Source organism: Lacerta agilis, chromosome 2 (assembly GCF_009819535.1).
Source record: "Lacerta agilis isolate rLacAgi1 chromosome 2, rLacAgi1.pri, whole genome shotgun sequence".
NCBI classification, from domain to species: Eukaryota; Metazoa; Chordata; class Lepidosauria; order Squamata; family Lacertidae; genus Lacerta; species Lacerta agilis.
Genome location: NC_046313.1, coordinates 119,319,239 through 119,335,097, shown reverse-complemented (window position 1 = coordinate 119,335,097; position 15,859 = coordinate 119,319,239). Strand labels below are relative to the sequence as shown.

At 49.0% G+C, this 15,859-nt stretch overlaps 2 protein-coding genes across 2 annotated transcripts in view; one reads left to right on the top strand and one right to left on the bottom strand.

Moving 5' to 3' along the window:
• Nucleotides 1-8,679, bottom strand: part of VPS52 (VPS52 subunit of GARP complex) — a 34,062-nt gene extending 25,383 nt beyond the window's left edge. The window contains exons 1-5 of the mRNA XM_033141779.1: nt 8,581-8,679; nt 6,199-6,280; nt 3,188-3,240; nt 3,010-3,085; nt 2,085-2,152 (exon numbers count right to left, since the gene is read on the bottom strand). Of these exons, the coding sequence (XP_032997670.1) occupies nt 2,085-2,152; nt 3,010-3,085; nt 3,188-3,240; nt 6,199-6,280; nt 8,581-8,610 (309 nt within the window). The 5' untranslated portion in view covers nt 8,611-8,679. The remainder of the gene's footprint in view (nt 1-2,084; nt 2,153-3,009; nt 3,086-3,187; nt 3,241-6,198; nt 6,281-8,580) is intronic.
• Nucleotides 8,680-9,306: 627 nt separating this feature from the next.
• On the top strand, nt 9,307-14,658 carry RPS18 (ribosomal protein S18). The gene is made up of 6 exons (XM_033141776.1): nt 9,307-9,390; nt 11,796-11,894; nt 12,747-12,833; nt 13,593-13,694; nt 14,170-14,261; nt 14,540-14,658. Exons 1-6 carry the CDS (start codon nt 9,388-9,390, stop codon nt 14,613-14,615), a joined length of 459 nt encoding a protein of 152 aa, XP_032997667.1. The 5' UTR covers nt 9,307-9,387; the 3' UTR covers nt 14,616-14,658.
• Nucleotides 14,659-15,859: the final 1,201 nt, after the last annotated feature.

Sequence of the window (15,859 nt, the reverse complement as noted above, 5' to 3'; positions counted from 1 at the left end):
AAAGGTCGGTACTTTTTACCATATGTGGTGGGAGTGTAAGAAGGTAAGAGCTTACTGGGATATGATATATAATGAACTGAGGAAAATGTTGAAATATACATTTGTTAAAAAAACAGAAGCTTTCTTACTGGGTATTATAGGTACAGACATTAAAAAACAAGATGTTAAACTTTTCCAATATGCAGTGACTGCGGCAAGGATTTTGTTGGCACAAAGGTGGAAGCAAGAAGAAATACTGACAAAGGAAGAATGGACAGTGAAATTAATGGAATATGCAGAACTGGACAAAATGACGGGGAAAATCCGAGAACAGCGGGACCAGAAATTCGTCAAAGACTGGTTTAAATTTACGAACTATTTGAGGGACAATGATTCTCAATTGAATACGTTTCTAGGACTTCAAGAAGCTTTGTAGATAAACAAAGGAATATTATTGGAAATATTATTGTAATTATGAATTTTATAGTGACTAATATGTATATGAATTTTAAGCAATGATAGATTTAAGAGGTATAGAATTAAGATAGAAATTTGAAAGCCATTTGAAAGGACTGAGGGAAGTCACGGCTATGACTGCCAAAGCAGACGAATGTATGTGAATTTATATTTTATTTTCTGTAGTAGTTATAGATTAAAACAAACAAAAAAAATCATTTATATATATAAAAAAGAAACTGTTCTCTGTAATTCTATAACAGCTTGGTACGGTACAGCCTCCAAGAGAGACAAGAAAAGGCTCCAACGAGCTGTAAGAATTGCAGAAAGGGTAATTGGTGTTAGCTTGCCTTCAATAGAGACAATTTATGCTACCCGAGTTAGGAAGAGAGCAGAGGGAATTGTAGCAGATCCTTTGCATCCCGGTCACCATCTGCTTGATTCACTTCCATCCGGACGTCACTACAGGACTTCATATACAAAATCGGCCAGGCACAAGAATAGTTTTTTTTCCCTTGTGCCATTAAATTGTTAAATTCGTAGTTGTATAGCTGAAGGGGAGGTAAATTATGGGGTTTCTTTGCTTCTTTGTATTGTGAGAGGAACAGTGTCTGTATGTTTACATTGCAATGTAGCCAAAACAAATTCCAAGTATGTTGGAAAATGTACTTGGCCAATAATAAATTATTCCTATTCTTAGGAAGAAATGGCTGAAGGGAGCAAGGAGTCCACTTGCCTGCTGGCAAGACCTGCGTAAATAGACAAACACTCTCCCTGGGAACGTCCCTCGGCCAGGATGCCTAAAGCTGAACCTCCTCACTCGGGACAAGTCTACCTCTGGGGATGCTGAGGAGCGGCAGGTGGGCAGCCGTGGGACAAAGACAGTGGGAGAGGGCTGCCTGCCCCTGAACTTCCCTGTCAGGGTGCTCGGAGGAGAGCCATCTTCCAATATGTCAAGGGCAGTTTGGAGGGCAGGACTTGAACCCGTGGCTTCAAAAGAGATTCCAACTAAAGAACAGGAAGAACTTTCTGACAGCCAGGTCTGTTTGACCGTGGGATGGAATAATAATAATAATAATAATAATAATAATAATAATAATAATAATAAAAATTGTACCCCAGCCACTCTGGGCGGCTTCCAACGAAGATCAGAAATACATTAAAAGAATAAAAAATACATTAAAAGGTCGACTCTCCTTCCTTGGAGGTTTTGAAGCAGTGGCTGGACGACGACGATATTATTAATCAATCAATCAATCAATTTTGTATATTGCCCTATACCCTCAGACTTCAGGGTGGATCACAATATAAAAAAACACAAAAACTATAATAACATATAATAATGGATGGCCACCTGCCAGAAATTCTTTAGCTGAGATTATTGCGTGACGGGGGTTGGGCTAGATGACCCCCAGGGGTCCCTTCCAGCTACAATCCTATGATTCTGGTAGGGAGGGGCCTCAGTGTGATTCAGTGAGAACAGGGAAGGGTCTTGCTCCCACAAGGAGATCGGGCCGTTGTGGAGAGGGGGAGCAGAGCAGGACACCCCACACTGGCGCTTGGGTGAAACACAGCTCTCTTTCCTTCCCAAGGCAGGCAGGATGAGATCAAACACAATTAAGGCACCTACAGAAGGGGACCCTCCTCACCTCCAGGACAGCGTCGCAGGCCGTGATCTGCGTGTGGAGTGACGCAATGTTCTTGCTCTCCTTGATGTCTGGATGAGGCCGCTAAGGAGGAATGCCTGCTGGGAGGAGACACCCGACGAACATCTGGGTACACGCCCAAAACACAGGCTGCACAGACACACACACACACCCCGGTGCAGAAAGCCATGCCGAGCCAGCTCTGTTCGAGTTCCTGGGTTCTGGTGAGCTTTTTCCGCCTTGCACGGGTTCAACTAGAGGACCTCTGGGTGCCCCGTTCAACTCTACCCTTCCCTTCTGCTATTGCATCTAGCTTATCTACTCCAGAACATTGACTCTTAAAGAAGAAGAAGAAGAAGAAGAAGAAGAAGAAGAAGAAGAAGAAGAGTTTGGATTTGATATCCCGCTTTTCACTACCCAAAGGAGTCTCAAAGCGGCTAACATTCTCCTTTCCCTTCCTCCCCCACAACAAATACTGGTACTCTGTGAGGTGAGTGGGGCTGAGAGACTTCAGAGAAGTGTGACTAGCCCAAGGTCACCCAGCAGCTGCATGTGGAGGAGCGGGGAAGCGAACCCGGTTCCCCAGATTACGAGACTACCGCTCTTAACCACTACGCCACACTGGCTCTCCATATAGAACATTACAGGTTGCCAGATTCCTGATTTCAGTTCTTTCATATAAAAGACTTCATGGAATGCTTCATGACTTATTAAAAATCTAGTAAAATCTATGTTCCATCTTTATCTTTAAGGCCATAATACGGTACATCTAGAGCTTGTACGCAATGCGAAGGAGATTATGCGTTGAAATATTTTTAATGCTGTTTTTATTTATTGAATTGTCTTACCTTGTGGGCTTATAGCCGAATAAAGTATTATCTATCTATCTATCTATCTATCTACCCTTCCCTTCTGCTTCTGAGGATACAGTCCTTGATGGAGGCGTTCTCGATCCGCTGCAGCTCCAGCTCCACCTGCTTGGAGTACTGCCTCAGGTCCATGCCCTGCGGGACAGAATGGGAAGGGGTCACCACCTGGGGGGGGGCACATGGGGGGGTGCTCTCCCTTCCACATCTCCCAGCCCTGGCAGACCTCCCCCCTCTCACCGTCTTCAGCGCCTCTTGCACCAGAGCATCTTCCAAGTTGGCCTGGATGTGAACTGGGGGGGGGGGGAGAGAGAGAGAGAGAGAGAGAGAGAACAAGGTCAGGACAGAATCACAGAATCCTAGAGTTGGAAGAGACCCCAAGGGCCATCCAGTCCAACCCCCTGCCAAGCAGGAAACACCGTCAAAGCATTCCTGACAGATGGCTGTCAAGCCTCCGCTTAAAGACCTCCAAAGAAGGAGACTCCACCACACTCCTTGGCAGCAAATTCCACTGTCCAACATCTCTCACTGTCAGGAAGTTCTTCCTAATGTTTAGGTGGAATCTTCTTTCTTGGAGTTTGAATCCATTGCCCCGTGTCCACTTCTCTGGAGCAGCAGAAAACAACCTTTCTCCCTCCTCTATATGACATCCTTTTATATATTTGAACAAGGCTATCATATCCCCCCTTAACCTTCTCTTCTCCAGGCTAAACATACCCAGCTCCCTAAGCCGTTCCTCATAAGGCATCGTTTCCAGGCCTTGGACCATTTTGGTTGCCCTCCTCTGGACACGTTCCAGCTTGTCAGTATCCTTCTTGAACTGTGGTGCCCAGAACTGGACACAGTATTCCAGGTGAGGTCTGACCAGAGCGGAATACAGTGGTACTATTACTTCCCTTGATCTAGACGCTATACTCCTATTGATGCAGCCCAGAATTGCATTGGCTTCTTTAGCTGCTGCATCACACTGTTGACTCATGTCAAGTTTGTGGTCTACCAAGACTCCTAAATCCTTTTCACATGTACTGCTCTCAAGCCAGGTGTCACCCATCCTGTATTTGTGCCTTTCATTTTTTTTGCCCAAGTGTAGTACTTTACATTTATCCCTGTTAAAATTCATCTTGTTTGCTTTGGCCCAGTTCTCTAATCTGTTAAGGTCATTTTGAAGTGTGATCCTGTCCTCTGGGGTATTAGCCACCCCTCCCAATTTGGTGCCATCTGCAAACTTGATCAGGATGCCCTCAAGCCCATCATCCAAGTCATTGATGAAGATGTTGAATAAGAGTGGGCCCAAGACAGAACCCTGTGGCACCCCACTAGTCACTTCTCTCCAGGATGAAGAAGAGCCATTAATGATAGGAGGGGGACAAGGCTGCCCTGCCTCTCCCCCCCCCCCAAAAAAAATTGATGGGGGTGTGAGAGAGTAACCGTGCTAGGACAGAAAGGTTTTCCCACTGGTCATGACTCAGAGCAGGGCATGAGTCCCTTCTTTTCAAGGCAGGCAGCCCCCCCCCCAAAAAAAAACCCTGCTGCCCCCAAAATGCTGCTTTATATTTTAAAGAAAAAAAATCTCAACGCTGTTCACAACCCGTTAAAACATCCAATGAAAGCACCCAGAATAAAGTCAAGCTCCGAGGGAAATATTTCAGATCCTTCTCGAAGAGACGTTTGCCTTTCCCCGTTTCTATTGACCTGCTTAATTCCCACCACGGAAGGACTCTAGGAAGCCAGTGGGGTGTAGTGGTTAGAGCAGGGGTCGGCAAACTTTTTCAGCGCATTGCAGTAGTCCAAGCGGGAGATAACTAGAGCATGCACCACTCTGGCGAGACAGTCTGCAGGCAGGGAGGGTCTCATCCTGCGTACCAGGTGGAGCTGGTAGATAGCTGCCCTGGACAAAGAATTGACCTGCGCCTCCATGGCCAGCTGTGAGTCCAAAATGACTCCCAGGCTGCGCACCTGGTCCCTCAGGGGCAGTTACCCCATTCAGGACCAGGGAGTCCCCCACAGCCGCCCGCCTCCTGTCCCCCCAAAACAGTACCGTATTTTTCGCTCCAAAAGACACACTTTTTCCCTCCTAAAAAGTAAGGGGAAATATCTGTGCGTCTTATGGAGCGAATGGTGGTCCCTGGAGCTGAATTGCCAGGGGCCAAAAGAGGATCATGCTTTTATTTGACAAAGAGAAAAGGGGGTGTTGAAAGGACCCCGCTCAGCAGCTGATCAGCAAGAGATCGGGAGAGAGATAAGAGTCCCGGCTCCCTTTCAGCCCCGCCCTCCTTTGTTGAATGTGCTGCAGAGGGAGGTTGTTTGTTTCCCCAGCGACATGGGACTGGCTGATTAGATTATCTGTCTGGAAACTGTAGAAAGGGCTCCCATTCCTTTAGAAGCTGCAGAAATGTGAGTTGAACCCCATAAAAACGGGGCTTTCCTCTTTGCTTTTCCTCCTTTGCAAAAGTAGCTTTGCTTTTTCCCCTTTGCAAAAAAAGCTGCAAAACCTTTAGCTGATCCTCAAAAAACCCAGGGCTTTTCCCTTTGCAAAAAAAGCTGCAAAACTTTTAGCTGATCCTCAAAAAACCCAGGGCTTTTCCCATTGCAAAAAAAGCTGCAAAACGTTTAGCTGATCCTCAAAAAACACAGGGCTTTTTCCCTTTGCAAAAAAGCTGCAAAACTTTTAGCTGATCCTCAAAAAAACCAGGGCTATTCCCTTTGCAAAAAAAGCTGCAAAACTTTTAGCTGATCCTCAAAAAAACAGGGCTTTTAGAGGAGGAAAACCAGAAAAAATATTTTTATCTTGTTTCCTCCTCTAAAAACGAGGTGTGCCCTATGGTCCGGTGCGCCCTATGGAGCGAAAAATACGGTACTTCTGTCTTGTCAGGATTCAACCTCAATCTGTTAGCCGCCATCCATCCTCCAACTGCCTCAAGGCACTCACACAGGACCTTCACTGGTTCTGATTTGAAAGAGAGGTAGAGCTGGGTATCATCCGCATACTGATGAACAGTATTTTATTATTATTATTATTATTATTATTATTATTATTATTATTATTATTTGCACCCGCGCCAGTCACAAAACGCTAATTTTGAACCCTGCTTCCTCCCCAGGAGGAGGTGGAACAGTTTCCTGGCCCTCCCTTGAACAAAAGTCAGTCTCCTACCTGTGGTGCCTGCCTTGCAGCGGGTTGGACTGGATGACCCTTTGGGGCCCTTCCCAAAGCATGTAGCTCTGAAGGAGAGGGAAGGAGGAGAACTTACTGTCCACTTCATCCAGGATGAACTCGTCCGAGGTTAGGTCCAGCTCGCCCAGGTTCAGCTGCAAGGCCTCCTCGCTCGGACCCTAAAAGGCAGAGGACAGAAGGTTAAGAGCCACTCTCCCCTCCAGCAACTGGCTAATGTTTTCTGCAAGGAGCTCAGAGGGGAGATGGACTGGATGAATCCCAAACCGGAATTAAGATTGCCGGAAAAAATATCAACAACCTCAGATATGCTGATGATACAACCTTGATGGCAGAAAGTGAGGAGGAATTAAAGAACCTTTTAATGAGGGTGAAAGAGGAGAGTGCAAGATATGGTCTGAAGCTCAACATCAACAAAACTAAGATCATGGCCACTGGTCCCATCACCTCCTGGCAAATAGAAGGGGAAGAAATGGAGGCAGTGAGATATTTGACTTTCTTGGGTTCCATGATCACTGCAGATGGTGACAGCAGTCACGAAATTAGAAGACGCCTGCTTCTTGGGAGAAAAGCAATGACAAACCTAGACAGCATCTTAAAAAGCAAAGACATCACCTTGCCGACAAAGGTCCGTATAGTTAAAGCTATGGTTTTCCCAGTAGTAATGTACGGAAGTGAGAGCTGGACCATAAAGAAGACTGATCGCCGAAGAATTGATGCTTTTGAATTATGGTGCTGGAGGAGACTCTTGAGAGTCCCATGGACTGCAAGAAGATCAAACCTATCCATTCTCAAAGAAATCGGCCCTGAGTGCTCACTAGAAGGACAGATCCTGAAGTTGAGGCTCCAGTACTTTGGCCACCTCATGAGAAGAGAAGACTCCCTAGAAAAGACCCTGATGTTGGGAAAGATGGAGGGCACAAGGAGAAGGGGACGACAGAGGATGAGATGGTTGGACAGTGTTCTCGAAGCGACTGGCATGAGTTTGGCCAACTGCGGGAGGCAGTGAAGGATAGGGGTGCCTGGCGTGCTCTGGTCCATGGGGTCACGAAGAGTCGGACACGACTGAATGACTGAACAACAACAGAGGGGAGAAACAAATGGTCCCACTCCGCACAATTTTAACCCCCCCCCCCCGCAAGTCACACTGAGAGGAAGCCATTAACCGGGAGACACATGGTCAGGGTCTGAGCCAAAACTTTGCTGCCCTATTGAGTCTGGTGCTGTAACCCTACGTGGGCAAGGGCCGCTTCCGTCAAGGGGCAGTTGAGCTGGCAGGGAGTCCAGGGCAACAGAATCAAAGACCCGGGTTCGAATCCCTGCGCAGCCATGAGGCTCACTGCGCGACCTTGGGCCAGATTCTACCCCGCAGGGCTGTTCAGAGGAAAAAACGGTGTTCGTGAGTGAGGGCAGGGAGGATCACAAGCTCATTGGAGGGAAGGCAGAATGTGCAATTCGCAGAATATGTTTAGGGAAGTTTTTAAACTGTGATATTTTAAATGTATTTTAATGTTTGGTGGAAGCCGCCCAGAGTGGCTGGGGTACAAATAATAAATTATTATTATTATTATTATAAGCAAAGTTTATTTATTTTATGAAAGTTATACACCATTTGATTGTAGGGGGAAACCTCCAAGCGGTTGAGAAAGAAAGACGAAAACAGTAAAATCACCACTTTAAAAAATGCAACTTTAACTTTTAAAACATATGGAAAGTTAAAAGCAGAAGAAACCGGATTAAAGTCAATAGAAACACATACAGATTTTCTGGACACCTGGGCAGGCTTGTTGAAACAAAGGCGACTTCAATTGGTGTCCCACAAAAAAGCGCAGAGAAGGCGCTTGCCTGGGGTCAAGAGGCAGGGAGTTCCAAAGTGCAGAGGTTCTGCCACATGGAATGGACCAGACCCAAAGGCTGCTTTCATGGGGCAGGTCTGAGGCATCTGAACGCAGCGCAGAAGAGGGAAGTTTTTAACGTCTTGACGGTTCATTGTGTTTCTGTATATGCCGGGAGCTGCCCTTAGGCTTGGCACGACTCAGCCAGATGGAGAGGGTGCAAATAATGAAAAATACTATTATTATTATTATTATTATTATTATTATTATTATTATTCAGCTCGCCTTCCCCGTTATGGCTCGTCCAGCTGCGTTTCTGCCCTGCTTCCCCTCTTTGCAGCCCAAAGGGGCTCCGTTGGTTTAAAAGCGACAGGCAGGAGTACAACAGATGCAGAGGGGAAAGCCCCCCACAGCGCATGCGCACTGGCAAAAAACGTGAAGCTGAGGGGGGAAGGGGTCAAAGGTCACCAGAACATTTCCCCCCACCCCAAGCCCAAATTTTCTTTTCGTGATTGAAGGGGGGGGGAATAAAGAGGGGGAAACGAGAGGAGGGTGTCCTTTATTTATGAGACACCGGAAGTGGGGGGCTCAAAGACCGGAAACAGGGACAGGTCCGTGACCCTCACCGATCCGTCCCCCGCCTCTTCCTCGTCCATGTCTCTCGCCCGGAGCTGCTGCTGCTCCTGCTACTGCCGCCGCCTCCGCCGCTTTTCTTCGTGTCCCGCTTCACCCGGGGCCGCTGCCTTCCTCATCCGGGGCTTCCAGGAGAACGGCTTCCGGTTTTGCGGCACGAAGAACCACAAGCCCCAGAATGCCCAGCGGCCGCTTTGCGGAAGTGGCCCGATAGGAGACCTCTTCGTCGGCTGCTGAGGCGGCGGAAGCTTCGAAGGGGTTGGGAGGGGGTCGAGCACCCCTCTTCCTCCTCCTCCTCCCCTCGACACCCCCAAAAGTACGCCTTGTTTCCTCTGCCGAGGAGATATGCTCTCACGGAACCTTCCACTCCACCTCCTTGTTTCCTACTCGGGAATTGCAGAGCGGAGCACAGCCAACTGAAGGAACTCCTCCCTGGACCATAGATACAGAAAACGTATTGACACGTAATGGCATTTCCCAGCAGAAATGGGACGGCACCCCGCTTTACCCGCTTCACCCCTGACACATTTGTAAATCAGAGGGATTATCCAAGCCGGGCGACCCGATAAACGTTGCTGAGCAAAGGGCTTCCCTTTCACGGCTCTACATTTCTATCTCTATGGTTCCGGAAGTGGGCCTGCCCTTACTCTGCTATGACTTCAACCCGTTAGAGAGCCTTCTCTAGAGAACGGCCCCCACCTCCCCCGGAAGTCGTGAGAGGGTCTTATATTCAGGCCGTCGCGCCGGCTCTACTTCCTTTTCCGGCCACAGCAGGAGAGAGAGAGACAGGCGCCGCAGCCATGGTGGGTCCGAGAGAGGGGGGGGGGACACCGGGAATCAGCCGCCATCCTCCGCGGGGGGAGCGCCGGGAGCGGGACTGGGGGGTTCCTCGGGGAGGGTGCCGCATGGGCTCCGGTTTCGGGGAGCTATTAAGGGCGGGGGGGGTCTTCCCATTGGGCGATGTTCCCCAGATTCGCTCCCAAGCATGGAGACGGGCGAAGTGCTGCACCTGGTGAACTGCTGCCTGCGTGGCCGCAGCTGGGGGCTCCGGTGAAGCTGCTCATTACTGCAGCGAGCCTCACAACGAGCCTGCTAGGTAGGCCAGTCGTGTGATGATCAGCCCCCCCCCTCCAATTGGGAAAGAGTGGGGCCTGGCCCAGTTCTGTGGGGCAGCCTTGGTGGGGGGTGGGCAGCCTCCTTGATCCTGGCAGGCCTTGCCCCTCCAGGAGCCTCAGTCGCACAGCCCACTTCCGCTCCCTTCGCTGAGGGCAAATGGGCCGGGCAGGTTGCTAGTCCTCAAGATGCTTTTGGCAACAGCCCTGCGAGGGAGGCGAGAACCACTGTGCTGCGTCTCCACTTTGCAGAGTGTGTTCCCCGGGGGACATTTGGGGGGTAGGGGCTTCATCCGGGGTCAAGCCCTCTTGGGGCTCTGGGGCTTGCTGGTTGCAAGCTCATACTCCAATAATAATAATAATAATAGCGATAATAATACTTTTATTCAAAACAAAATAAAAAAATTCCTTCCAGTAGCACCTTAGGGACCAACTAAGTTTGTTCTTGGTATGAGCTATCGTGTGCATGCACACTCAAGCGTATCTGAAGAAGTGTGCATGCACACGAAAGCTCATACAGCAGCAAGGAGTTTATGGGCAATCTATCCAGAAATTAAAGAAGGAATTGGAAGGAATGATTAAAGATGTAAATGAAAACTGTTAAAGATGAATTATAATGGAATCAAAGTGAGGGGGGATTCGAGGAAGTTTACACAACATAGTATGAAAAAAATGTTATTTAATATGCTTTATGAGTTGTCATAATTGGAAAATGAATAAAAATATTAATAAAAATAATTTTAAAAAGTTTGTTCTTGGTGTGAGCTTTCGTGTGCTTCAGATACTGATACACGAAAGCTCATAGCAAGACCAAACTTAGTTGGTCTCTAAGGTGCTACAGGAAGGAATTTTTTTATTTTTTATTTTGTTTTGACTATGGCAGACCAACACCTACCTGTAACTAATACTTTTATTGTTTATACCCTGCCCATCTGGTTGGGTGGCTCCAGCAACTCTCAGGCTAGCCTTCCTCGCAGGGGTGGTGGCGAGGCTGAAATGGTGGAAATCCCTGTGGCAGCTATTGTTATCATGAAGTTTATATACCACCCTAGACCCACAGGTCTCAGGGTGGTTCAGAGTAGTATGTTCTGTCTCTGCGGTCAGAGGCAGCGATGTTGTTTCTGGGGGCCGCTGGGAGAAGTGGGATGCTGGATTCTGCGGCTGGAAATGGGCTGCTTGTGGCTCGTCTCCGCCTCAGTTTCTCCATCTGTGAAATGGAAGCCTGAAATGGTTTACAGCTGCAAACATGTACAGGTTGAAACTTGAAAAATTAGAATATCGTGGAAAGGTTCATTTCTTTCAGTAATTCAACTTAAAAGGTGAAACTAATATATGAAATAGACTCATGTCATGCAAAGTGAGATATGCCAAGCTTTTATTTGTTATAATTTTTATGATTATGGCATACAGCTGATGAGAACCCCAAATTAACAATCTCAATTTTGGGGTTTTCATCAGCTGTACGCCATAACAATCACAATTATAACAAACAAAGGCTTGACATATCTCTCTTTGCATGTCATGAGTCTATCTCGTATATTAAACTCCAGTAGCTAATGAAAACAATTGCTTATATAAATGGACTTTTCCACAATATTCTAATTTTTTGAGTTTCACCTGTATTTCCCCCCTGACTTCACTTTCTACACACACTCAGGACATGGGAAGCCTCGTCTTAAGTCATTCTTAGGGCTCTGCGCCGCCCGAGCCCTCTCTCCCCGCCCTCCCTCGCCAGTGTGGTGTAGTGGTTAAGAGCGGTAGACTCGTTATCTGGGGAACTGGGTTCGCGTCTCCGCTCCTCCACATGCAGCTGCTGGGTGACCTTGGGCTATTCACATTTCTTTGAAGTCTCTCAGCCCCACTCACCTCACAGAGTGTTTCTTGTGGGGGAGGAAGGGAAAGGAGAATGTTAGCCGCTTGGAGACTCCTTCGGGTAGTGAAAAGCAGGATATCAAATCCAAACTCCTCCTCTTCTTCTTCTTCTCCAAGCTTCCCGTGTCAGTGGCAATGGGGGACTGTTTCCTTTGCAGAGCTGTCAGGATTTGTTGCCCTTTCCAGAGTCTCAATAAATCTTTGCTTCTCTCCTCCTCCCCAAGTCGCTTGTCATTCCCGAGAAGTTCCAGCACATCCTGCGAGTCCTCAACACCAACATCGACGGGCGGCGGAAGATCGCCTTTGCCATCACTGCCATCAAGGTCCGTAATGGGGAGGTTGTTGCGAGTTTCCTTCAGTTGACCGTAGAATTCTAGTGTGGGAAGGGACCCCATGGGTCATGTAGTCCAGCCCGCCCCCTGGAATGCCGCTCTCACAGCAGTTGTGATGTTTGAGGCAGCAGCAGCCATTGGGGGACCTGCAATGGCCAGTAAATGACATGGTGTTTACTTAACCCCTGTGTAGGAACCAAGTCGTATTCTCAGGAGAAAAGCAGGCCTCTGTGACTGGGGCTGGGTTTGTGATTCGGCGAAAGCAGAGGGCGTCCTTTCTCCCTCTTATTGAACTAGCTCAAGAGGCCGAGCTTTTCCTGCATAAATGTACTCTTTGCATCTGCAAAAAAATATTATTTGCACAAAACAAAATAAAAAATTCTTTCCAGTAGCACCTTAAGAGACCAACTAAGTTTGTTCTTGGTATGAGCTTTCGTGTGCATGCACACTTCTTCAGATACACTGAAACAGCTGATCACCCATTCCCACCACCCTTCTGAGTAATACCCCTCCCCACTCCCTCACTATATTTAAGGATCTGGTGACTTCTGTTTCAGTGTATCTGAAGAAGTGTGCATGCACATGAAAGCTCATACCAAGAACAAACTTAGTTGGTCTCTTAAGGTGCTACTGGAAAGAATTTTTTATTTTGTTTTGCCTATGGCAGACCAACACAGCTACCCACCTGTAACTGGAATTATTTGCACAGTTCTTCCTAGCACGGCCTTGAATAAGCAGATTCGGTTAACTGCTTTTGCGCCGTCACATCTGTTCATGTGGCCTTTTCCTGAGTGTCTCTTTGGTCCTGCTCCCCTAATCCTCCCCTCTCCCCCTTGCTTGTAGGGGGTGGGCAGGCGTTATGCCCACGTGGTGCTGAGGAAAGCGGACATCGACCTGACCAAGAGGGCTGGAGAGCTCACTGAAGATGAGGTGAGTGTGTGTGATCGTATCTTCAATGGGTCTTGGGTGTCCTTGCGGAAAGCCTGGAGGGTGAACTGTGCGGGTGGGTGGGGGCACCCTCTGCTGCACGCCTTGTTCAGCTGGTTGTCCCAACTGGCGTGGCTTCTGTGCAACGGGTGGCCACTGAAGGGGATGCTGGGCTAGAGGGGCCCTTGGCCTGATTAAAAGTTTTCATTCTTGGTGTCTTCTCTCTCTTTTTGGTACCCCTGTCTCCTGGACCTGAAGTATAAAACAGGATTTTAAATACATACATATCTTGATAGAATATGATTATTATTATTGGCGCTGTGGGTTAAACCACAGAGCCTAGGGCTTGCTGATCAGAAGGTCGGCGGTTCGAATCCCTGCCACGGGGTGAGCTCCCATTGCTCGGTCCCTGCTCCTGCCCACCTAACAGTTCGAAAGCACGTCAAAGTGCAAGTAGATAAACAGGTACCGCTCCAGCGGGAAGGTAAACGGCATTTCCGTGCGCTGCCCTGGTTCGCCAGAAGCGGCTTAGTCATGCTGGCCACATGACCCGGAAGCTGTCTGTGGACAAACGCCGGCTCCCTCGGCCTATAGAGCGAGATGAGCGCCGCAACCCCAGACTGGACCTGATGGTCAGGTGTCCCTTTACCTTTACTTGAGTTTTTGTCTGTTGTAGTAGTTATACAATCAATCTGATGTTTAGGATTGATTGGAACGCAACACCGAATGTATCTGTGACGCTCTTGGCTCTCTCCCTCGCAGGTGGAGCGTGTCATCACCATAATGCAGAACCCTCGTCAGTACAAGATCCCCGACTGGTTCCTGAACAGGCAGAAGGACGTGAAGGATGGGAAGTACAGCCAGGTGAGAGCCAGGAGGACGGCAACAAGCGAAACGCCTGCCTCCTCTGAGGAGCAGCTGATGGGCCTCACTGTCAATTTGAAACGTTGCCATAGAGAATTCTGTGGCGACGGTGGGACTTGGAAAAGCTGAGAGGGGAAGAGAGCCTGCTCAGACAGAGTTTGACCCACAAACTTTGATAGCTTTTGCTACCAAAGGACTGGACAGATTTGTAGTGAACGCCATTTCCACACTTCCTCCCTGCTCAGAGGCAGTGATCCTCCTGCTTAGTATCTGCTAGGAATCTCAGGAGGGAAGAGCGGGGGGGCTAGGACCAGGCGCGGCTGCCCAGAACTCTTCCATACGAGCCCCAAAGGCCATGCGAGGTGGACATCTGCCTGCAGGTGGCAGCTGTGTATCCTCTGCCCCATGGATGAAGAGCCTCTGTTCTGAGAAGGGAACTGCCCCATTGCCAACCCCTTTCCTCTTCCCCCAACAGGTCTTGGCCAACGGGCTGGACAACAAGCTCCGTGAGGACCTGGAGCGGCTGAAGAAGATCCGAGCGCATCGGGGACTGCGCCACTTCTGGGGGTGAGTAGCCAGGGGGGGGGCTAATAAGAAGATGTGTGTGCGGGTTCAAGCAGCAGCGAGCGGGTGTGGGGGGGCAGCAGGGTGACATTGGGGGAGGATAAGAAAGCTTCCTGGGGGGCATATCCTTGCCTGTTGATTTCTGGCAGGCACCTCGCTGGACTCTTATTAGGCTGGGAAATTGGGTCTTGAGGCCTTATCCAGGGGGGCCTGCCATCTCTCTCCTCCCCCCCCCCCCACCTTGCTGATATGCCACACTTTGTTCTCTCCCCCCTCCCCAGCCTGCGTGTCCGTGGCCAGCACACTAAGACCACCGGCCGCCGTGGCAGAACCGTGGGTGTCTCGAAGAAGAAGTAAATCTTTTCCCATGCAGATAATAATAATAAAGTGGTTTTCTCAATGCTCTCGCCTCCTCCTTTGTCTCTGGTGGGTAGGGGCGGTTCTGGACGGTGGGTTTTCCCATCTCTGCACATTTCCTGTCAAAGGAGGGAGGGGGGGTCTCGGCCAGCCCAGGGGGCAGGACATCAATGCTCAGGGGCAACAGCAGAATCCATGGACATAATCGTATTTTGACAGAACTGCAGTTTAAAAGTTTGCTGCTTGCTGGCAGATCAGTCACTCAAAGCACAAGCTAAAGTAAAAGGTAAAGGACCTCTGGACAGTTAAGTCCAGTCAAAGGCAATTATGGTGTTGGGGCGCTCATCTCGCTTTCAGGCCGAGGGAGCCAGCATTTGTCCACAGACAGCTTTCTGGGTCATGTGGCCAGAAGAACTAAACCGTGACAGAACCCAGAGCGCACAGAAATGCCGGTTTCCTTCCTGCTGCAGCCGTGCTTTCGAACTGCTAGTTTGGCAGGAGCTGGGACAGAGCAACGGGAGCTCGCCCCGTCGTGGGGCAGACCTGATCGGCGAGCCCCAGAGGCTCAGGGGTTTAGACCACAGCATCACCCACATCCAAAGCACAAGCTACTGCATCTCTAGCTAACTTTTAATCTGTTTTGCCGCCAAATCGGACATGGAGACAGAGGACAAGAAAGAAGATTCCACCTAAACATTAGGAAGAACTTCCTGACAGTGAGAGCTGTTCGGCAGTGGGATTTGCTGCCCAGGAGTGTGGTGGAGTCTCCTTCTTTGGAGGTCTTTAAGAAGAGGCTTGACAGCCATCTGTCAGGAATGCTTTGATGGTGTTTCCTGCTTGGCAGGGGGTTGGACTGGATGGCCCTTGGGGTCTCTTCCAACTCTATGATTCTATGACTGGTCTCTTATTTACACAGAAGGATGCAAATGGCCATCTGAATGGAAATCTCGGGGGTCAGCTCCGCCTTATAAATTGTGTTTCCTTTTTCATTAGGGGTTTCCCCTTGGAGTTGTGCATGGAGGCAATGCAGTTGTCTCATAACACCACAGGTCACCCAGGGCTGCTGGCAGAGTGTGGGCTGCAGGGACATTCTACCCTCTTTTTGGGGGGCGGTGGACCGGTGTTATGTGGTCCCGGCGGCCACTCCCAGTCACCAGTCTAGCTGCCGCATTCTGGATTAATTGCAGTTTCCGGGTCACCTTCAAAGGTAGCCCCACATAGAGCGCATTGCAGTAATCCAAGCG